The 22,924-nt window shown below is 50.5% G+C and overlaps 1 protein-coding gene across 2 annotated transcripts in view; it reads right to left on the bottom strand.

Annotated features, from left to right (window-relative positions):
* Window positions 1–22,659, bottom strand: part of Bmp1 (bone morphogenetic protein 1) — a 43,717-nt gene extending 21,058 nt beyond the window's left edge. The window contains exons 1-8 of one of the 2 annotated variants that reach the window (XM_070016605.1): window positions 22,253–22,659; window positions 12,776–12,889; window positions 9,624–9,794; window positions 9,369–9,486; window positions 8,916–9,094; window positions 8,287–8,392; window positions 6,646–6,770; window positions 5,977–6,092 (exon numbers count right to left, since the gene is read on the bottom strand). In XM_070016605.1, the coding sequence (XP_069872706.1) occupies window positions 5,977–6,092; window positions 6,646–6,770; window positions 8,287–8,392; window positions 8,916–9,094; window positions 9,369–9,486; window positions 9,624–9,794; window positions 12,776–12,889; window positions 22,253–22,424 (1,101 nt within the window). In that variant the 5' untranslated portion in view covers window positions 22,425–22,659. Of the gene's footprint in view, window positions 1–5,976; window positions 6,093–6,645; window positions 6,771–8,286; window positions 8,393–8,915; window positions 9,132–9,368; window positions 9,487–9,623; window positions 9,795–12,775; window positions 12,890–22,252 lie in introns of both variants that reach the window. The other variant, XM_070016606.1, reaches the window with a different exon arrangement.
* Window positions 22,660–22,924: the final 265 nt, after the last annotated feature.

Here is a 22,924-nt window from a genome sequence, read left to right as displayed (position 1 = left end):
GAAGTAGAAGCCAGTAGGCTTCTAGGATGCTGACCAGGATTTACTCAATAATTTATGAATCAACTTAATAATTTATTCTATTAGAAATAGAAAAGACAATGGTAAGCCAGGCACAGTGCCTCATGTCTGTAATCCTAGCTACTTGGGAGGCAGAAATCAGGAGAATGTGGTCTCAGGCCCAGGTAAAAAGATCAGGAGCTGCCTTCTCAACAGAAAAAAACAAAAAGCTGGTGTTGAATGGCCATTGTCCTAGCTATGGCAGGAAGAGTAAAATAGAAAGGTCACAATTCAGAAGAAAAAGCAAAAGCCATCAGCAGCTGGCATTGGCTGAACTGTTACTGTGAACTACTCTAAACACTGTAACTAGCTGGATTTGTTTAATCTCTGATAAACCCCATGAAGGAGACATCATCATCAGGCCTCTTTTACAAGGGAGAAGCAAAGGCACAGAGAGGCTAGGCAACTTCCCCAAATCTCACAGCCAGGAGCCACAGATACTCTGGCTCCCAAATCTGCTCCTTAACCATGTCTCCACAAGTTTCTGGTCAATTCTTCTCAGCAGCTGAGCTGAGAACAGTATCTACTTTCTCTTTGTCCTCAGAGCCCCAAGCCTTCCAGCACTGGAGAAGCAGACTAAGGGGAGGGTCTAACATGGGTATCCAGAGAGATGACTTCTGCCTGCCTGGGGGGGATGGGAGGCCGCTCTGGGACAGTGTGGTGGGGGAGGGGATCTTGAAGATCACATGGCATTTGCCAAGGCAGAGGGATAGGATTGAGGGTGGATGCTTGACAGCTCCAAGACATTAGCAGTTCTTATCTTCCTGGCTCCTTTGCACAGTTGGCCTGCTTGCCATTGGATCCTTCTTAAAACAGTCTCCTCCTATGAAGTCTGCTTTGTTGCCTGGGAACCAAGGTAAATCCTTGAGTCAGCTGCTAATTATGCAAGTTGGGACACTGAGGGGGGGGAGCTCTTTCTTGTGGTTGACATATCCATGACGTGTGGATTGTATAAGATTTATTTTATACATTCACACCGCTGGCAGTAGGCTGAGCGCTGGGAAACAAGTGAAAAACAACTCCCGGGAGCTGAAATTGATGTCAAAGTCCACCTGCCACAGCAGGTGGCGTTATTTAAGGTTTACTGTCGAAAGATCAGACTTTGGCCAATCTAGAACCAAACACTGGTTTCACCTGCAAATCTGGGCAGATTTGCACTTAAAGCTATGAGCCTCCATTCTCTTGTGTACACAGCAGGGGTAACAGTACCTAGCTCTCAAAACTGTAGGGAAACAGGGCACAGTGGCTCACACCTGCAATCCTAGCTACGCAGGGGGCTGAGATCTGAGGATCATGGTTCAAAACTAGCCCAGGCAGGAAAATCCAAGACTCTTATCTCCAATTAACTACCTAAAAGCCAGAAATAGAGCTGTGCCTCACATGGTAGTGTGCTAGCCTTGAACACAACAGCTCGGGGATGGTGCCTAAGCCCTAAGTTCAAGCCCTAGGACCTGTACCAAAAAAGAAAGAAAGAAAGAAAGAAAGAAAGAAAGAAAGAAAGAAAGAAAGAAAGAAAGAAAGAAAGAAAGAAAGAAAGAAAGAAAGAAAGAAAGAAAGAAAGAAAGAAGGAAGGAAAGAAAGAAAGGAAGAAAGAAAGAAAGAAAGAAAAGAAAAGAAAAAAGAAATTGATGTAGGGAACAATGAGGGTAAGATATTTCCACTAACATGCTTGTTACAATAACAAAGTCAGGGCACAGACAGTTCAAACCAGCAAAAACTGCCTAATTGTTTGCCAGTGCTGACATTTGAATTTAGAGCCTTATGCTTGTTAGATGAGTGTGATACAATTTGAGCACATATACTTTGCCTTTCTTCTTTCTTTCTTTCTTTTTTATTTTGGTTGGTCGTGGTGCTTGAATTCTGGGTCTGAGCGCTGTCCCTGAGCTCTTCAGCTCAGGCAAGCACTCTACCACTTAAGCCACAGCACCACATTCAGTTTTCTGGTGATTAATTGGAGATAAGAGCCTCACGGACTTTGCTGCCTGGGCTGGCTTTGAACTGTGATCCTCAGATCTCAACCTCCTGAGTAGCTAGCATTACAGGCGTGAGCCACCAGCACCCAGCACCTTTCTTCTTTTTCTTTAGCTATGTTTCAGATAGAATCTCATGTTGTTGTCTGGGGCTGGCCTCAGACCTTAATCATACTACCTATACAGACATAAGAAATGCCTATCACCACACACCTAGCTTGTAACTTGAGATGTAGATTTTACTAACTTTTTGTCTGGTCTGGCCTTGAGCTGCAATCCTCCTGATCTACACCAACCAGACAAAGACTGTAACTGGGGTTGGGGGGGCAGTGCCAGAGTCTGGGGCCTTGCTCTTGCGAGGCAAACAGTCTACCACTGGACCATACCTCCAAGCCCCCTTTTTTTTTGCACTGTTTATTTTTGAGATAGGGTCTTGATTGCTGCCTGAACTGAATCATCCTATTTTAGGCTTCCTGTCATAGCTGGAATGACAAGTATACACCACCATGTCTGGTTTCTTCTGACTTTTCCACTTGGGCTGGCCTGGAACTGAGATCCTCCTGATTAAAACCTATAATACTCAGATCCTCTTATTTCTGCCTCCTGAGTAGCTAGAATTCCAGGAGGAGCCACCAACGCCTGGCTAGGATTGCAATTTTTAAGTGAGATTTGCAACAAAAACAAAGTAATCATTTTATGACACCAACTTCTCAGGGCTCCTGAGTTCCACAGGCTCCCTACCTCGTCCCCCCACCCCCTTCTTGTAAGACAGAATCTCTCTAGGTAGCCCTCAAACTCACAATTCCTCCTGCCTCACTTTCCTAAGTGCTAGAATTACAAGCTTTCCATAGGCCCTTTCAAGCTCATCACCCCCAGCTGCCATCTTGGGTTCACTTACAAATAGACCAGATTTTATTGTGATATATTTCTATAGCAACGTATTGATCCATGCACAGTTTTTATCCTGAGCTACTCCTGCACTGGAGCTCCAGCCAGGCTTCTGAAAAGGATACAGTCTTTGGGGAATTGTGGAGGAACTGGTTCATAGCACCGAAAGGCTCCTGAAGCAGAGCCCTGTGTCCATCAGAGACACATGGGCCAGCACTTATCACTAGGAAAAGTGGAAGAAGCTGACCTTGACCTCTCTGCCCCACCCCTCTCTTCCTGGCTGCTCCTCAGGCTAGGGCTATCTTATACATCTTCATGTCCCCAGTATCTGGCCTAGTGCTAGGCCCACGGGTTTACTGGAAGAACACCAGGGCAATTTTGAAATGCAACAGTGCATTTTAGTGTCAATCCCCAATTAAACTCAATTGTACTTCAATCACAGACTTGTGTGTCACAATCTAAGTTCTATATGACCTTGAGTCTTGTGACCTTGAAGGGGCAATGTCAGTGCCTGGCATTACACTGTCATTGTGCTAAGAGATATATCGGATATAAACAACTGAACACCGACCTGATCAGACATATGCTTAGGAACTGTTAGCTGTTATTAATATTATTATCATCATAATTTATGGGTGGAGGAATAGGCCCTTGGGAGAGAGATGAGGGCAACTAGAACTTTGCCAGTTTGAAGCAGCCATAAAGATTGTAATTTTCTTTTTTGGTGCTAGTCATGGGGCTTGATCTCAGGCCCTTATCTTTTTCACTCAATGCTGGTGCTCTATCACTTGAGCCACAGCTCCATTTCTGGTTTGTTTGGTTTTTTTTGGTAGTTAATCAGAGATAAAAGTCTTACAGATTTTTTCTGCCTGGGCTGGCTTCAAACTGTGATCCTCCTATCTCAGCCTCCTGAGTAGTTAGGATTATATACATGAACTACAGGCATGAGCTACTGGCGCCTGCTACAACTGCAATTTTAAGTGAGATTTGGAATAAGAATAAGGAAGAGAGGATTTCATTTCTGAGACGATGGCAGAAAGCCAACCAAGAGAGATGACAGAATTACTCAGTTCTCACTAAAGTATCTATCTTATGTGAGGATAATCTTCAAACCGAAAAAAAATTAAAAGTAGGTATTGGTTGGAAAGAAAAGGTCAGTTGCCCTATAATGCAAATGCAGAAGGGGGAGACAGGGAACACCTCTCAAAATTGGCTTTTGTCTCTTGGCTCACAAATGACATCAGTGGACAATGAAATAGCTTGCAGATGTGGTTAGCATGTGTAACTTCAAGAACTTGGAGCAAAAGCTTTCCCAATCTCTGATGAGTGTGTGTGTGTGTGTGTGTGTGTGTGTGTGTGTGTGTGTGTGTGTGTGTGTGTGTGAAGAGTGAGAGAGTGTGAGAGCAAGAGAGAAGGAGGGAGGGTGGGTGGGAGGGAAGAAGGGAAAAAGAGAGTTGGGAGGGTGTTAGAAGATTCTGGGGAACTGCACACCAGAACTTAATGTCAATCTTCAATTAAATAGATGTCTGTGGACATGTAGGAAAGAAGTAGTGATTGCTGGGAGCCAGTGTGAGTTCACTTAAAGCAAGATCCATCAAACATACTCTCTTTAAAAGAGGGGGGAGAAATCTCTTTTAGGCAGCTATGGTAGAGTATGCCTATAATCCCAGCACTCAGGAGGCTAATATAGGAGAATTAAGTTACAGTAGGACCTTCTCTCTCTCTCTCTCTCTCTCTCTCTCTCTCTCTCTCTCTCTCTCTCTCTCTCTCTCTCTCTCTCTCTCTCTCTCTCTCTCTCTCTGTGACATACACACACATATATACAAAGCATGTTTTATTCTCCGTGGAAGTGATTTTTGTGAGGCACTCTGGCTTATGTAGTAAACATTTATTCATCATTTCCTATACCAGGGAAAGAAAGATGACAGATGAGGTTTCAGAAAGAGACCCTACAACGGGTGGAACCTGTGACTGGAGGGTACTGGCAAGCAGTGTCAATGAAGGCCAGCTGGAAACTGGAAAGTAGCAGATCAATGGCTGTTTGGAGCGAGATCTTGGGCTGATTTTAGTTTAAGTTTGTTCAACATTCTCATCAAAAACCAGGACAGAGACCCAAAGGACATGTCTATCAAAGGAGCCATGACCAGAGGCTGGTCTTGAGACATGCTGGAATGATACACCCCATAGCAACACTGAGCCTAGCTCAGGGCTCCGGTGGTACATCAAGCACCGTGTTCCAATTGAAGGAACAGTCTTGTGGCTCACTCTGGGGAAGCAACACAAATACAAAGAAAACTGAAGTTCCAGACTGCACCTGACAAGCCTGCCAATCGATCTTAGAAGGCTGAGAGTGGCCGCCCCAGGTTGAGGGAATGACTGGGACTCAGGGACAGAAGTTACAGTGAACTGCTCCTGGGAGAAGGGCAGGACATTTCAGAGACAGCAATCCCGGTCTCTATCAGAAAGAGACTTTGTGACACGACGAGATGGCCAGAGAACAGAATGGCAAATTCTGAGAAGCAGTGAACCTCTCTTCAGGTATTCAAATAAAGCTAGTCAACCTGGAAGGAGGAGACTATACTTTAGGCTGAGGCCTTCTGGAATCTTGTGTTCACCCGGCTTGCCTGCATGAGTAGCAGGCAAGGAGGTGCTTCCTGGAGGAAGTCCTTTCTGAGTAGATCAAGGAGATGGAGACAGCCAAGCTCACTCTGGTGGCTCACACCACTCTAGCTACGCAAGAGGCTGAGATCTGAGGATTGCAGCTTGAAGACACCTTGGCCAGAAAAGTCTAGGAGACTCTTATCTCTAATTAATCAGCAAAAAGCTGCAAGTGGATGTGTGGCTCAAGTGACAGAGCTCCGGTGTTGAGCACAAAAGTGAAAGAGATTCCGAGTCTGAGTTTAGTGTTTGTAACATTCCATTGACTTGTGAGCTCAACACATTCACAAAGACCAGGCAAGTTCTCCTCCCTGCGATCCTTGAGATGGGGCCCGCTGAGGACACATACTCTCTTACTCACGGGGTCCTGGCAGAGGAGGGAACCATGACCGATCGCAGTTACCTTCTCCCCAGGTGTCACAGAGATGCGCCATACACAGTGCATGTGGGCAGAGTAGCCATTGGGGTACTCAGGCGAGGAGAAGTTGCCTGTGCTGTCCTGCAGGGTCTCTCCACAGGCTGTCAAGAAAAGGAAGTGACTGGATGGTTGGCTGCAGGCACCATATCCCCCTGTCTCTGGCTTTCCCCACCCTGAGCCTTGGTACAAGTTAGGGGACAGAGGTGTGACTGAGAGGGACTGGTCCTATCTCTTTAAGATCCACTCCCCACCCCCCCTTCCCACCCCCCACATATACACAGCATCCTACCTCCTGGGCCTAGTGCTACCAGGGTAACCAGATGCCCTGTTGTCAAGGCAACATGGGCTTCCGAGTTAAGCTCCTTTGATGGGTCTCACTTCCTCCTCTGCCCTGGAAGGGTTCTGCTCTTCCCTTTCTGTTCTGATCACCTATCCTGCACTTTCCTAGACACCCTGAAGACAGATGGCTCCATTTTTCTTGCCACCATGTGGTCTCTGAGCTAGAACCCTAGCCTTTCCTTAGTGGCTCTCCCCTAACATCCTTTTCTGAGAAGTAAGGCTCAGACATGCTTGGTGGCCCCAGGCCCCAGAAAGCTGCCTCCCTTGGATGCCACCTTCTACCCCATAGTAAGGCCTGTCCCTTCCTGCTCCCACCTGGGCACTTGTAGAGTTTGCGGGCCTGGGCGATATCCCCTTTGCTGAGCCGGGTCCTTTGGCCAATAGGAGGCTTCACTCCATTTACCTCATACTTGGGGACAATGGTGTCCAGGAAGATGCCCCTGAGGAGGACATGGGGAGGGGGAGAGCACTGGTCAGTGGGAAGCGGGCAAGGAGGGAGGGCAGTGTGCCCGTCTGCACCCACAGGTCATGATCCTACCAGAGCCCAGACATTCCTCAGCAGGGTCAGGGACGGGTGGAGACATCTCACCCTGTCATTAAGCTGCCCACTGACCAGCAGCCACCCTGCTCCGTGGCAGCCATACCACAGGAGTTGGGGGGAGCCCCAGGAACACTCTGGGAGGTCAGAGACCTGGGCCTGTTTTCAGTTGCCCAGCTCAGTCACCCCCACTCCCAGTTCTAGGAAAGCTTCCGACTGAGTCCATCACTGCTGTGGGCCTCTCCCAGGCTCCAGTGCTGACTCAGCCCCCATGAACTTCTCCCAGGACTGCTGGGCCAACTCATCACCCTCTGATCCGCTGTGTCTGACAGAACCTGGAGAAAGGCCAAAGGGCAAGGGCAGCTTCCACCGTGGCCAGCCAGCTCCCAGGCCCCATTGTCTGGGTCCCCTGGCTAAAGCTTGCAGTGTTCTTGTGGGAGGTGGAGGAAGGGGAGGTGGCAGTCCTCCGCCTCCCCAGGGCTCCTGACTCACACTCAGCTGGGCAGAGCACGGCAGGGGTGGGAAATGGAAGAAGGGTCTGTGGGTGTGGAGGGCAGAATGACTTCACTGCCCTGCCTTCTCTGTTCTCAAATCTGGACCAGGAAGAGTGGTGGGTCTAGAAGGAACTAGGAGAAGAAGGGGGAAAGAACCACTGCCCCAGACAGGGATGTGGAAGAGGAAAGAGCCTGGCCATGAGAAGGCCAGGCCAGGCAGGAGCGTGGGGAGGGGCCCTCCACCCTCTAATGGGTGGGGGCTGAGCCACTGGTACCTGGGGGGTTCTTGCTATGACTTCTGGGAAGCCAGTGGGTAAGGAGGTTATCTTGTGAGCTGGCAAGAGGGAGCAGAAGCCAGGCTTTGTTCAAATTAGCCAATCACAAAAAGGCAGATAACTAGGAAACAGGGCTCTCCTCTAGGGACCAAGAAGAAAAGTGTGCCCTTTTGTAAGAGAGAAAGCCCAAGCCCACACCAGGCACAGGCGCCTCACACAGTAATCCTAGCTACTCAGGAGGCTGAGAGCTGAGGGCTGGGGTTCAAAGCCAGCTGGGGTAGGAAAGCCCATGGACTCTTATCTCCAATTAAACACCAAAAAGCCAGAAGTGAAACTGTGGCTCAAGAGGCAGAGCACTAGTCCTAAGTTCAAACCCCAGGGCTGACCCCCCCAAAAGCCAACCCCAGCAGCTCCTTTGGGCCTTAAGAGTGTGGGAGCTCACAGAGCAGGGTTCATGCAGCGCCGGACCTCAGCCTTCCATGCCGGGTGCCCTTGGCACGCACAGCAGTAGACTAAGAGGGGCCACTTTCCCAGGAAGCGGACAATAGGTCAGGCAACACCACAGACCTTCTGCCTGGGGGCCATAGCCACTCACAAATGGGAGCTACAAAGGGAATGGCTTCCAGAAGGTGCTCAGCCCTTCTCTCACCTGGAGAACGTGTTCCGGGCATAGTGCATGATGCTGTCGAAGTCATACGTCTCCCCCAGGGACTCCACCTCCTGAACCTCCATCTTTAGGAAGTTATACTCCTGCCCTGTGAGGACCAGGAGAAGGGGGTGGGTGGAGGTGGAGGACAGTCTCCATCTTCCCTGTACCTGAGAGGGCCTCCTAGACCTAAGGGTCCAAGAAGCAGCCAATGGGAGTCAGGGAGTGGGGAGAAGGGGCTGTAGAAGAGTCCTGTCCAGCCAAGAGGCTGGTGAGCAGGGGGAAGGCCAGGGACATAGGGAGGAGCTCTTAGAAGACAGCTGGAAGAAGGCAGGAGACTGCAGAAAGCTAGAGGGCAAGGCCTGCAGCAGGGTCCAGCAAGGAACCAACTGTACCCTTCCCTCCCCCCCCGCCCCCCCCCCACTAGAAGTTCAACCTGGTCCTTCTGACCAGAACCACAACTTGTGGCAGCCCCCAGCTGCTCCACTGATGTGGGATCCTTAAGTTACTAGCAGCCCTGAACAGCCGCCTGGGGTAGGGCCCAGACCCCTGGGCTGCGGACAGCAGCTACAACTCCCACCCCATAGGTAGCCTTGGAGGGGAGAAGGGCCAGAGCAAGAGATGCCTCATACCTGGCTGGATATTCTCACGTACAATAGAGACATGGCGGTCTCGGTCAGGCCGTGTGTGCTCATGCCAGAAGCCAATGACGTGGCCCAGCTCGTGGACCACGATGCCAAACTTGTCACAGTTCTTGCCGATGGAGATGGCCTGGGGGCCCCCGCCACGGCGACCCACGTAGGAGCAGCACCTGGAGGGCGGGGCCAGCTCAGGGGGGCGGTCCCGAGCTGGGGGAGTGCATCCACTCAGGGGCCGGGCCAGGCTGCCAGGGGCGGCAGGGGAACAGAGGGGTGGGGGTGGAGGTCCCTGAGCACCCACTGTCATCCAGGCTTTGTGCCAGGCACAGAGTCATACCAATGGGAGATGCCCCGTTGGCAGGTGGTGTGGGTGGTGCCCAGGGCAGCACCTGGGGGGGAGGGGTGGTCATGGTCAAGGGTCCAGCACCCAGGGGGGTCCCTGCTCACCCGCAGGGTCGGTAGGTGAATACGATATAGCTGTCCTCATCTGTGCGCTCCAAGAAGGTGACACAGGTGTGTTTCTCCCAGTGTCTCATGGCCTGCCGGAAGACTGCCCGCTGGCTGCCTGCCAGGAAGAAGGAAGCTGGGCTGTCACAGGGTTAGGGGGACACCTCCGCCACAGCTTGTGGACAGACAGGCCCAGGGTGGCAAGGCCAGAGTCAGCTGCAAGATGTGCCCAGGGCAACACAAGAGTGCACTCACCAGTGAAGTTCCCCCCAATAACAAAGGGGATGACCCCATCGGGCCACACGCGCTCCGGTCTGGACGTCGCTGCCCGCCGGCTCCGGCTCCGGGGTCTGCCTCGCCATCTCCCCCGGGGTTCCCTCTGCGCCTGCCCACCACAGCTCGGGCAGCCAGGGACAGAAGAGTTTCCTGGAATTGGAAGAGGAAGAAGGCGCTGGCAGCCGGCAAATGGACAGAAGAAGAAACGAAGCACAGTGGAGCCCCATCGTGGGTGGAGTCCACATGTGCGAATTTGCCAACTTGCAGAAATGTGTTTGCAATTCCCAGATCGATGCTCAGGGCTCCCATGGTCATCCATGGATGTACCCAGAGTGAAGAAGCTGTCAGCAGAGGTTCAATGAGGCGACACTGCTTGCTTGTTTCAATGTCATGCGGTAAACAAGCAACCCTTTTGGGGTACATTGAGAGCCACTTTTTTATATACTGGTGCTTTGGGTTAATCTGTTTCAAATAGCTTCCAAGTGTGCTGAGGGGCTGTCTTATGTTCTCAAGGACAAGAGGACAGGGAAATTCAATAAATTTGTTCAGGCCTGGCTCAGTGCTGTTGGCCATGAGTTTAATGTTAGTAAATCAGCTGTGTATTATTAAAGTGTCTCTAAATGAAACACATGTAAACTATAATCATAGCCAGGTGCAGTGGGGCATGCCTGTAATTCCAACTACTTGAGAAGCAGAGATAGAAAGATCATAAATCAAGGCTAGACCAGTCAGGAGGATCAGGGTCGGAGGACAGACCTAGGCAAAGGCGTGAGATACTATCTGAAAAATTAACTAAAGCAAAAAGGATGGGGGAGGGGGAGAGACAGGGTATGGCTCAAATGGTAGAGTATGAGGTCTTGTGTTTATTAAAACACACACACACACACACACACACACACACACACACACACACACACACACACACACACACACACACACACACACACACACACACACACACACACACACACACACACACACACCACATCGCATAGTAATCAGCTGACAAATGAGACCAGAGCCCACAATTCCTCTAAGTATAATGACTCAGTATTTGTGAATTCAGTGTTTTTGGTGACAATATAGAAAATCCCTAAAGTTGTACAATAACTATGAAACTATGCTATAACTATGCATCACTCCCACAAATGACAAGAATGGGCTGGGTTTGCAAATGAGGGTGATGATATACTCATTTCCTAGCAACTAGAGGACCTGGGGGAGCTACAATTTATAAGCTGTCCTTTCCCAACGAAGAAACCTTGATATCTGTAGTACAATACAGACTTTTATATTTTCTTAGATTTACATGTTCATGGGACACAGCAGCTCTATGGGAGGCTGGCAAGGACCATTAGCTATGGGAGACCAAGGCCAAAGCTTTGCCCAGAGATTTGCCCCTTGTGGACCATACCTACAACTCCCCAGTAAGGTCCTGTAAACTCTGTCACCAGGCCACCATCAATCTCTGATGCCAGTTGTCTTTCTGGAGTAGTTGCCCTCCCTTCTCCTAGCTGCCTACACTAGAGTCCTCCCTCCCGCTGGCCAGGAGACTGCCTAGCACACAGAGGCCAGAACTGAACCTCAACCAGAATCCCTGCCTTGGACAATAGGAGAGCACTGTGTGATCTCCCAGGTCCTGCTCCAAGCATCAGCATGGAGTGCACAAGACAAGGGGAGGCTGGGAAGAGTTGACCCTGCCCAGGCCCTCATTCCTCATTCTCTTTCCTCTGTATTGGTGCCCATGGGCTGCTGGATGCCTAGGCCACCAAGGGAAAAAAGGAACTGGCCTGACCCTGAAGAGCCATGTAGAAGATGGGCCACTGAAATCAATTGTACGCATGTGGAGTAATTAAGAGAGATGCTTGATGAGCCTTGAGCTGACTTGTTCAGGGACAGCTCCCAAGCCTAGAACTCAAACCCCACGACTGACAAAAAAAAGAGAGAGATCTTTCATGGGATTGTTTCTAACATATGTATAAGATTATGTCTTTGTTGCCTTGTATGTCCCTCCCCCATGGTATAACCCCTGCTTTCACTATATATTATATTGGTATATGTGGAGGGGAAGGGAAAAAACAAATTGTTAAAACAGGGATACAGGAGGACCCATTGCAACAATGAGATGTACAAGTCGAAAAACGAACTTTACAACTTTGGTGGGGGGGGGATGGGGCTGGGGGGGGGAGGATGGGAAGGTGGGAAGGGGAAACAAAGCAGGAGGCTACAATGCTTGATAAGAAATGTGCTCATTATCTTACCCATGTAATTATAACCCCTCTGTACAGTATTTTCACAATAAAAATATATTAAAAATAAAAAAGAGAGATGATTGCTAACTATTCACGCAGAGTAGAGGGCATCAGGGCTGCAGGGGTCAATTGTATCAAAGGGACAGTCAGGAAAGAGTTACTGAAGAAGTGCCTGAGAGGGACCTCAGACGATGCATGGAAGTTTACAAAGCGGGACTCAGAACCCAAGGGGACTAGCAGATAGGGAGCATCTCACAAGACAGAAGTCTTGGGTTCAAGTCCCAGTCCTGTCTTTCACCAACAAGATATACGATATTGAGCAAGTCACTTTCCTTCTGCAAGGCTATTTCTGTTTAAGACAGGTGATGCTCTGACACATCTCTGTGAAGGTGGCTAGGGACAGGGCAAGGGCTAGAACTCAGGGCCTTTTACTCTTGCTTGGCTTTATCTGCTCAAGACTGGCTTGCTACCACTTGAGCCATTACCTCCACGTCTGGCTCTTGTTGATTAATTGGAGATAGTCTCTTGGATTTGTCTGCCTGGGATTTATCTGCCTGGGCTGGCTTCCAAACATGATCCTTAGGTCTTAGTTTCCAGAGTAGCTAGGATTACAGGTGCGAGCAAACCAGCACCAGGTTAGGAAGCGTTTTGTTGGCTGTTAGTTGAAAACATGCTACTCTTAGCCACTGGGTGTGTTTATATTTACAACTCCTCTGGGTAAGGATAAAGACATGCCAAGCTAAGGCCCCTATGCTGGGTTCAAGCTTGTAGCCTCTGTTCTAGGAGAGCCTGGCTGGAAACAAGGAGGAGAGGAGCCCTTTTTCTTCAAGTCCGGAACTCATCTCTGGGACACAGGGGGCTGGCCTGTCCCCAGCATACCTGCAGCTCTAATGGATGACCTGCGGGCTGTTCGCTGTCTGAGATCTGCAGCTTGCTGCACCTGGAAGGTCCTCAAGTCTTCCTCGTCCAGAGCAATGTCCCCAATAAAGGCAGCTGGAGAAAACAGAAGAGGTGGAGTTAATACTCTTAACTAGGGCAGGGTGCAGCATGCTCGTAGCCCTGACTGTGGGTACATGGCCCAATCACCACAGCAACTCTGGCCCTCAAAAACCACCATCAGCTTCTAGAAGCTCCTGAAGAGCATTCTGGCTTTTTTGATAAAAATCTCAATAAAAGTTGGGCACAGTGACACATGCCTATAGTTTCAACCGCTTGGGTGACTGAGGTAGGAGGATCATTTGAGCCCAAGCACTAGAGGCCAGTCTGAACAACATGGTGAGAGCCTGTCATGTGTATGTGTTGTGTGTGTGTGTGTGTGTGTGTGTGTGTGCGCGCGCGCGCGCGCGCGCGCATGCGTATGGATTGGGTAAGGATTGAACCCAAGGCCTCACATATGCGAGGCAAGCACTCTATCATGTAAGCCATGTTTCCAGGCCTTTTGTTTGTATTTTCCTGTCATTTGGTAGTGGTGGGGTTGAATTCATGAACTTAGACTTGCTAGGCAGTTACTTGACAACCTGAACCTTATTCCCAGTCTTAGATTTTTGAGAGGGTCTCACTAACTTTGCCCAGATTAGCCTCAAATTCACTATTCTCCGATCTCTGCCTCCCAAGTCACTGGGATTGCTGACGAGTATCATTACATCTGGCTGAAACTCTAATGCTTAAAAAATAATATAGGCATGGTGGTTCACACCTGCAGTCACCACTATATAGGAGATACAGATCTAGAGGACTGTGGTTGAAGGCCAGCCCAGCCCAAAAATGAGTGAGACTTTATCTCAACAAATAAACTCTGCAAGATGACATATGTTGATAGCCCCATTGCTTTCCAAGTGTTACTTCAAACAAAATCCTGAGACTCAATGTAAAAAAAAAAAAAGTTTGGGTGTATGTGGCTTAAGTGGTAGAGTGCTTGCTTAGCAAATGTGAGGCCTGGAGTTCAAACCCTAGTGCCACCAAAAAGTAATATGCACTCAATATAAAAATAAAATAGGTCTGGGTTTGCACCAGTGTAGAGTATTAATTTGCCTGTCATGAGCAAAGTTTTGGCTTCCATCCTTAGCACCACATAAAACAAAATAAAATCCCAGCAAAGGAGAGACACCACACTGGAGTTCCACGAATACACAGTGTCATTTATTTCATCATTCTTCAGCAAATACTTAGTCAGCACCTACCATGGCCAGGCACTATGCCAGTGACTAGCAAGACAGAAGAGATCTCTGTCCTTGTGATACTAGCCTTCAGCAATACAGAGTGCACAAGTACTGACAGACAATTCTGGGCAGTGACATGGGCTCTGAAGAAATACAAGAGGAAGAGGTGATTGCACCTATGCTATGATGTAGGAGGTATCCACCAAGGGCCCATGTGTCAGAGGCTCAATCCTCAAGACAGTGCTGTTGGAGGCCTATGGGAAGGCCTCAGGTTACTGGGACCAGGGCTCTGTGAACATGTGCAAGTGCATTGCAGACTCTGAGGCTCCGTCCCTTCCTCTCCTTGCTTCCTGGATGATGAAGTAAGCAGTCATACTTCTGCCAAGTGCTTCCATCATGTTGGGCTCCCTCGCCAGAGGTCCCCTTCCCACCATCTTGAACCAGACACTCTAGGACTGGGAGCCAAAAATCACCTTTTCTCTTCCTAAGTCAACAATCTCAGGTATTTTGTTATAGTAACAGAAAGCTGATTAACACAATCTATCTGTGTACATGGCAAATGTCATTTCAATCAAATCAAGGAGAGGGTATGAAGTATAGTAAAAATGTCTAATATCTTTATTTTCCAATAAGATTTGGAGCAGGTAAGCCAGGCGTGGGTGGCTCACACCTGTAATCCTAGCTACTCAGGAGTCTGAGATCTGAGGATCGAGGTTCAAAGCCAGCCCGGGCAGGAAAGTCCGTGAGACTCTTATCTCCAATAAACCACCAGAAAACCAGAAGTGGCGCTGTAGCTCAAGTGGTACAGCACTTGCCTTGAGCTGAAGAACTGAGAGACAGAGCCCAGGCCCAGAGTTCAAGCCCCATGACCAACAAAAAACATTGGAGCAAGTAAACCAAAATACACACCAAGAGCTTCCCAACAAGCAGGAAAAAGTTAGACAGTTCTGAAGCGATTCCTATTCTGAGTTGTTGGGTCTCCTCTCTGGAGGAAGAAGCCCTGGGACTTTTGGAGCTGGGGAGAGATGTTTCCAAAGAGAGGGGCTGAGCAGCCTGTCTTCTTTCTATGTCTGGAACAGGAGGAGGCAGGACCAGAGAACTGGCCACTCGGGAAGAAGTCCAGATGTGAGCTCCAGTCCCCGCTGAGCTGGAAGCGGATGCCAGCCCCGCCCCCAGTGACATCTGCTTCTGCTCCCAGCAGAGGCTTCCTGGGCCACACCAGGCAGTCAGTATTATACAAACTGTCTTAACCTCGAGGCGTTCTACACCGAATTCTCCTCCCCAGTTGACCCCATTAAGTGAACACAGAATCAGACACATGTGGTTAGTACATACAGAGACACATAGTGATGCTCCAATGCTGCCAGGTCCAGCACCGGCAAGCAGGACTCAGCACCAACTTTGAGGAGGAAGGCATTTAGTGAACTGTGTCTGAAAGAATGAAATGCCAGCCTATAAAACAGAACGTTGAATGACTTTAGCAACTCTCTAGGCCATCTTCCACGTTACAGTTAGGGAAACTAAGGCGCGGAAGGGCACTGACTCAATGGAGACCACACTGCTAGTTTCTAGAAGGCTCCACATTCCTAGTCTAGTGACCAGGACCACTGCTATCAGGTTCATTACCTCTCTAGACACCATGTTGTATTTTGTGTGTGTGTGTGTGTGTGTGTGTGTGTGTGTGTGTGTGTGTGTGTGTGTGTGTGTACACACAAAAATAGACACAAACACACATTCACAAATACAGTCATAGATGGTCCTAGAAAATATACAGAAACAAACCCCAACACACACATAAGCCAAAGTCAAGTTCAGAACTCATTAAGCCAATTATAGTAGCCATAATGACACCTTATGTAAATGTCTGTTGAAATGTACATGGTGTTTGCCAGTTGACGAAGTGATGGTACTTTATCAGTTCATTTAATCCTGGCCCACCCCTGAAATACCCAGGAAGCCATATGCCACTCCATGCTTTTGCCAAGGCCTGTCCCATCATAAGCAACCAACCAGACCCCCAGACTTCAAAGTTCAGAAGCTTTGGGTCCAAGAAGGAAATGACCTGCCTCGGGGCACCAGCCTGCGACTGAGGCAGTCTCTTCCAGACCATGAGAAAGCATCTCTTCCTTAGGATGCTACTTTCCAAGCCTGGGCTTAGAGACGCATGGGAGACACTTCTCAGCTGACAAGCGCGAGAAGCCCCAGGCAGATGTGAATAGGAAGTCAGCTCCAGGGAGGAGATGGGAAAGTCCTTCCTGCCAATGTCACATGTCTGTGTAACACGAACATCTTGCACTTTGTACACTGTACAACTTTCCACTGATACCAAAATCTGAATATACTCAATTCCTTGATCGAAAATGACATGATTCTTATATGCAACCTACTCAATATTCTCCTGTATACTTCAAATCATCTCTAACTTTTGTACCTAAAACAATGTAAGTTTGTTATATTGTGTGGTCTAATAAATAATAAGCTAGGTGTCAGTGATTCAACCTGTAATCCTAGCTACTCAGAAGGCTGAGATCTGGAGATTGCAAATTCAAAGCCAATTTGGGTAGAAAAATTCACTAGATTCTATATCCAAAATGACCAGCAAAAAGCAGGATGGGAAGCATGGCTCAAGTGACAGAGCACCAGCCGAGCAACTGAGTGCAAGCCCCAATATTGTGCCCCCCACACACAAAAAGCCAGAAATAGTAACAAGGAAAGAGTCTATATATGCTTAACATAGACACATTTTTTTTCTTTTATCTATTGGGCATTTCATACTTTTATCCTCAAACAGTTTTAATCCATAGTTGGTTTGAAACCTGGAGGTGGAGCCCATGGTTAGGAATTATACCCATATGGCTAGATTTTTAGACCCTCATTAATTAGACAGGCAGCAAAGAACAATGTTTGAGAGTCAGATTCTCAAGGGAATTAAAACTCTTCTACACCTCAACTTCATCCTAAATAAAAAGGGGACTATTAATCAAATCCATCTTCTAGAATCCTAGGCAAGTAAATGAAGCCCCTACAGCACAGAGCCCGAAGCACAGTAAGCACCCACTAACTAGTACCCACTAGACCAGAAACTCAAAGTCAGCTCTATACCTCCCTGGGTCCCCCACACTTATTCCTACCCCTCAGATGAGACCCAAGGACAGAGACCACAACACGGTGCTAGCCTGAGGGACCAGGGCAGGGCAAATGGAAAGTGGAACAGGGCTGGATGCAGGCTCAGCTGGGAGTGGGCGCCCTGTGGTGGGGATGTCATGGCTGAAGAATGCATGGGAACAGAGTGGGGGTGGGGTGGGCAGAAGAGCCTTATGGCTGGGAACTAGGCCTGAGACCTAACCATTTGGGACCCTGACCTCAGGAAGTTAGGGAATCTGGATGCCCCTCTGACCCACAGGAAGCCCCAATGTCAGAGTGTCTTCAACACAGGCTCGAAAGCTTTTGTTTTGTTTTGTGGCTGTAAACCAACCAGAAGCACTCCTGGCTGCTCCAGCACCAAGCTGGACACAAGAGGAAGAAGAACAGAAAGAGTCACATCGTCTACCTGGACCTGGGGAGGAATCTCTGTTCCCAGATTGGCCTCTAGACTCCAAAGCCCCTTCTCTGGAGGTCCAACAAGGCCTCCCACACTGGGCAGCCTGGTGGGTGTGATGGCATTCAAGGCTATGCATGCCTGGAAGCACACAGGCATACAGGTTTCTAGAGAAGGGAGTTCACACCTGACACAAGCCCTGGGTGCAATCATGTGTCCCCTACACATGGCTGCACATTTACACTTGCGCTTCCTCAGGATCAAGTACACACTGTGAAGGATCAAACGCGCACAGGTTGTACCCACAAATCACACTAACACCCATCAGCCACTTCCAAGCAAGTTCTGGTATTCTCAAACAACCAAAAAACTGCTGGTGTGTGCTGCATATCCTAAGCCATGCTCCCTCAAGTTCTGAGAAGGGTGACCCTAAAAATGGATAGGATGTGCATGTATGTAAGAAAGAGGGAGAAGAAGGAGATGGAGAAAGGAGACAGAGAGTGACTGAGCCTTCCTGATCCTTCCTCAGTGGTCTTAATGGTCTAAGGAGTGACCCACTGTACTCCTATCCCCCTCAAATATATTCTCCCCAAATCTCTAGATGAACAGAATTCTTCACCTTCCTTCCTTTCTTTCCTTTCTTTTTGGTGTTGGTACTGGGCTTGAACTCAGGGCCTCTTGATCTTGCTTAGCTTTTTTACTGAAGGCTGGTGTTTTACCACTAGAGCCTTATCTCCACTTCTGGCTTTCTGCTGGTTAATTAGAGATGACTCTTAGATTTGTCGGCCAGGGCTGACTTTGAACTGAGATCCTCAGATCTCAGCCTCCTGAATGGATAGAATTAAAGGTGTGAGCCGCAAAGGCCCATCGAGTTAGGAGACAATTCTTATAGTCCCTTTCTCCCTAGGACTTTCACTAGTCCTTCTCCATGCAGAACCCAGGTAGACTGTATTTTCTTCTTCCCTCAGGACACTTAAAAGACAGAGTGACTCAGGAAGTAGGGGCTTAGGTGGGTGGGTGACTCACTCAGCGTGTCTGGAAGGGGAAATGTGGTTTGGTGAAAGAAGAAATCCTGCTCAATCTCCCAAGACTGCATCCTGCTCCCAATCTCCCAAGACTGCATCCTGCTCCCAGGCGCCATGAAATCCCTACCTGGGCCCTGGAGCTCCCAGGGTGAGGATGGATGTGATGAGGGGTGGTGGGTGGTACGCTACACAGCTCACCTCACCTTCACCAGATCTGAGCTGAGGGAGCCAGAGCTTTCTAAGTCCAGGTCAAGGTTCCAGGGGCTTCTCTGCTTATGGGATCAACTGTGTCCCCATTCCTGCCTTCAGGGTCTACCTCCTCCTGCGCCTCATGTGTCACTGACAAATCAACTGGAGCAGCCAAGCGAAGCTAGCAATCTCAGACAGACCTAACATACCAGACACCAGGGCTGCCTTGAAATCTCCCCAGGCAAGGGCTACAAATCAGCTTGGGAGAAAAGCCCAGTGGACAACTTCCTGTCCACTGTTGTGGTCTTGCTCCAAACTCCAGAACCTTTCCCCAGAGTATCAAGGGTCTTAAATTTGCTCTTAGCTGGGTATAGTGGTGCATACCTATAATCCCAGCACTCAGGAGGCTGAGCCACTCATGAGTTTGAGCCTGTACTACATAGTGAGACTTTGCTTCAAAAAAAAATTGGTCAGAAACTCTCAGAAGTGATTTGAAATAAAAGGGCTTGGCCATTTGTGGGGCGAGCTGAGAGATCACAGGTAAGCAGAAAGAGTTGTTTTTATTGCTGGCCCTCAGTGTAGGTCGAGGAGGAGACGGAGAAAGCTGGAGAGGAAAGGCTGCGGGGTGAGAAGTACACCAGCCACATCCAAAGGAAGTAGAGGCAGGCGCCTGCCAAGGTCACCTCCAGCATCGGGAAGTCAGGACTGCAGAGCAGCCAAGAAGCAAAACCAGGCAGAAGACAACGCAGAAATGAGAGTCCAGGGACCCATGGCTTTTGGGGTAGGGGACAGGGAAGAGGCCAGAAGGCCAGACTCAGTAGAGGTGTCTCTGAGCATGTATGCTTGTCTGTGTGTGCATGCAAATACCTCTCTCTCTCTCTCTCTCTCTCTCTCTCTCTCTCTCTCTCTCTCTCTCTCTCTCTCTCTCTCTCTCTCCTCTCTCTCTCTCTCTCAAGCACATCCAGGAAGACAGACCCAAATCTCCTCCAGGGATGGGCCACAGGGCTTGCACATCAGTCACACCCAATCAGGAGGCCTGGTTTGACCTTGTCAGACTCACAGGCCTTCCCAGCCACCCCAAGCCTGGCCCAACTCCCCACCAGCCTCACTTCACCCTGGTGGAGAGCTTTCTCCAGAGCCCTTGTTTGAAGTTCCAACTGAGCCAGCTCCACCCTAGTATGAAATATGAACCGGGGTAGAGCCTCAGCCTCTTGCAGTTCCCCAAATTGTTCCCATTTTCAACATCAGTATGGCTCCCTACCCATTCTGTGAGGCCATGTCTCTGCTCCAGGTCCTCTACAAAGACACCAGGCTGCAAATCTTCCTGGTTCCCTGTGACCACGTTGCTCGCCTGCCCAGTCCCAGGCCTGTGGAGGGAGCATGGGATGCCCTACCCTCTAGTGCAGCACTTCACACCCATCAGCTGTTGTATACTCTTGGGCTCTGCTGGACTATAAGCTCCCCAAGGGCAGGGGCCTGTCTGTACCTGCACTGCCAACAACAGGAAGCCCAGGCCTGAGACATGCCAGTGACTAGTAAATGCAGATTGGTGGCTGGGTAAGTGACAGGCTCAAGGATGGAGCCAGGGCTGTTAATTTTAATAGAGAAAAGAAGAGGAAGAAAAGAAAGAAAGAAGGAAGGAATGAAAAAAAGAAGGAAAGAAAGGAAGAAAGGAAAAGAAGGAAGGAAAGAAAGAAAGAAAGAAAGAAAGAAAGAAGGGAAGAAAGAAAGGGGGAGAGGGAGGGAGGAAAGAAGGAAGGAAAGGAGGGAGGAAGGGAAAGAGGAAGGAAGGAAGGGAGGGAGGGAGGGAGGGAGGGAGGGAGAGAGGGAGGGAGGGAGGGAGGGAGGGTGAGAGGTGAAATACAATGTATAGGCAACCAACGTTTATTCAGTGCTTTCTGCGCACTAAGCACTAGTTAAGTATCTTAGGTATATTCTCAGGTTTAGTCCCCAACCACCAGCTTGATGGAGAGATACATTATTGGTCCCATTTTATGGGAGAGAAAACTGGAAATCAAAGATGCTGGGTAGCTTTCCCCAAGTGGGGGCAATGCCCTGTCCACTGCGCCTCCCACCCACCCCGTCCACAACCAGTGAGCAACAGGACTATGGGTTTGCCCACAGTCCTAGGAATGTGGAGAAGGGACTGGAGGGAGGGGGTTGGCTTGTCCTTCCCCCATTGGAAGGGTCTCCTATTCCTGCCTGTGACCAAAAGAACAGGGGTAAAGGCACACAGAGTCCCTAGCCAGGTCTCCGAGGCCAGGGCTACAGCAGCCTGCCCCAGCCCTGTGTCCAGTTGGAAGAACCATGACCCTTCCGGCGGAGCCGGCTATTTGGAAACAGGATGAAGTCAGAGGCAAGTAGTCAAGGGAAAGTTCTGATATCTTGTCCCTTGTGTGTCTCAAGCAGCCTTGCTTGGAATCATCCGTTCAGGCTAATGGCTCCAATGCCTTGCCATCTGGTCACTCCAGAATCCAACTCCTTCTGGCTGGAGCAAGAGCAAATCCTCTTGGACAAAGAATACACACAGGTGGGGGCCCTGACCTTGGCTGTTGCCTCTGATGTCTGTGGGGTGAGAGGGCTGATGTGAAAATGCCCGAGTTCTCTCTCCTGTGTCTTCTTTGCCAGCCCAGCTGGCCCCATAGGGCTCTTCTGGTGCCAGGGGTGGAGGGTACACAGATAAACCCCCTTCCTCGACTGGCTTCTCTGACTTTGACAGCTGTCTGATGAGTCCTAGAGAGCTGCTGCTGCTGCTGCTGGCCAGGGGTGAGGGTTACCCACAGAATCCACTCCCAGGGGATCCCTTGGAAAACTTTCTTCCCCTTAGTCTGGGTGGTGTCAGGCAGACCGATTCCTTGGAGCTGCAAGTCTCCTGGTACCAACCTAACCAGATGTGCAGCCCCAGGGCAGCCCAGACAGACAGGCTGGCAAACACCAGTGTTCCACTGGAGAGATGAAGAGACGAACGAACACACACACACACACACACACACACACACACACACACACACACACCGAACACACACACACACACACACACACACACACACACTCAGAGTCTGGCCAGGAAAGTTTCCTGCACACAAGTAAAAAGCCTCCTGGATACGGGATTGTCTCGGACCCAGGGAGATTTCCCCAGGAATCCGCTGGGAAGGCAAGAAGCAGCGGCGGCGGCGGCGGCGGCTTCCACCAACGGCAGCAGAAAAACTTCAGTCCTCAACTCCCCCAAACTTCCCCTCCCTCTCTCCCTCGTTCTTTTGTTCCCCACTGCATTGCCAACCAGGCAGCTCCCGGCTTCCCACACTGGACTGTCCTCCCCCCACCCCAGCCCCTGCCCGGCCCGCGCCTCGCGCCCGGCCTGCCCCGCGCCCCGGGGGGCTCTGCGCGCCCCCGGTTCGCCGCCGGAGGACCCGGGGGAGGGGTGGGCTGGGGTGGGGGCGCTTACCCGCCTTGCAGGGGTCTTTGTAGTTGAGGGGCTCGGGGGCATCCTCTTCGCCCACATCGTAAGTGTAGTCGGCCAAGTCCAGCGGCCGGCCGGGGCGCGGGAGCAGCAGCAGCAGCAGCAACAGCAGCAGCCCGAGCGGCAGCGGCAGCGGCGGGCGGGCCACGCCGGGCATGCTGGCGGGCGGGCGGGCGGCGGTGGCGGCGGCGGCGCCCGGACGCGGGAGCGGGCGACGGGGAAGCGGAGCGCTGGCGGCGAGGGGGAGGCGCTCCCGGCGCCCGCGGCCCGCGCTCCCCCCGCGCGCCGACCTCTCCCCTGCGCGCTTCCTGTCTCCCGCCCCGCTCGGCCCGGCTCGCGCGCGCCCTGCGCCCCGGCGTCCGCGCCCCCCCCCCCCGGCCTCCGCTCCCGTTCTCTCCCGCCGGACCCCCCACACACACCCTTTTAGGGAAATGAGCTCGCTGGAGGCGGGTTCTCGTCCAGCTCGGCCCCCGCGGGGGTCGGGACTGTGCTCCAGGGGCCCCCCGCCGGGAAGCGCGCCAGCCGGGCGGGGAGGGGGTTCGGTAACCGGGGTCCGGGCCGAGGAAAAGGGGCGCCGATCTCGGGGTGTCCGCCCGCGGCTGCTGACCCCGTGCGGGCCTGAGCCCCTCCCGGTGCGGGACACGCTGTCAAGTCGAC

Source organism: Dipodomys merriami, unplaced genomic scaffold, assembly GCF_024711535.1.
Source record: "Dipodomys merriami isolate MVZ:Mamm:240054 unplaced genomic scaffold, mDipMer1.0.p SCAF_12, whole genome shotgun sequence".
Lineage (NCBI taxonomy): Eukaryota > Metazoa > Chordata > Mammalia > Rodentia > Heteromyidae > Dipodomys > Dipodomys merriami.
Note: the sequence above shows the minus strand (reverse complement) of the source record. Positions and strands in the feature narration are given on the sequence as shown.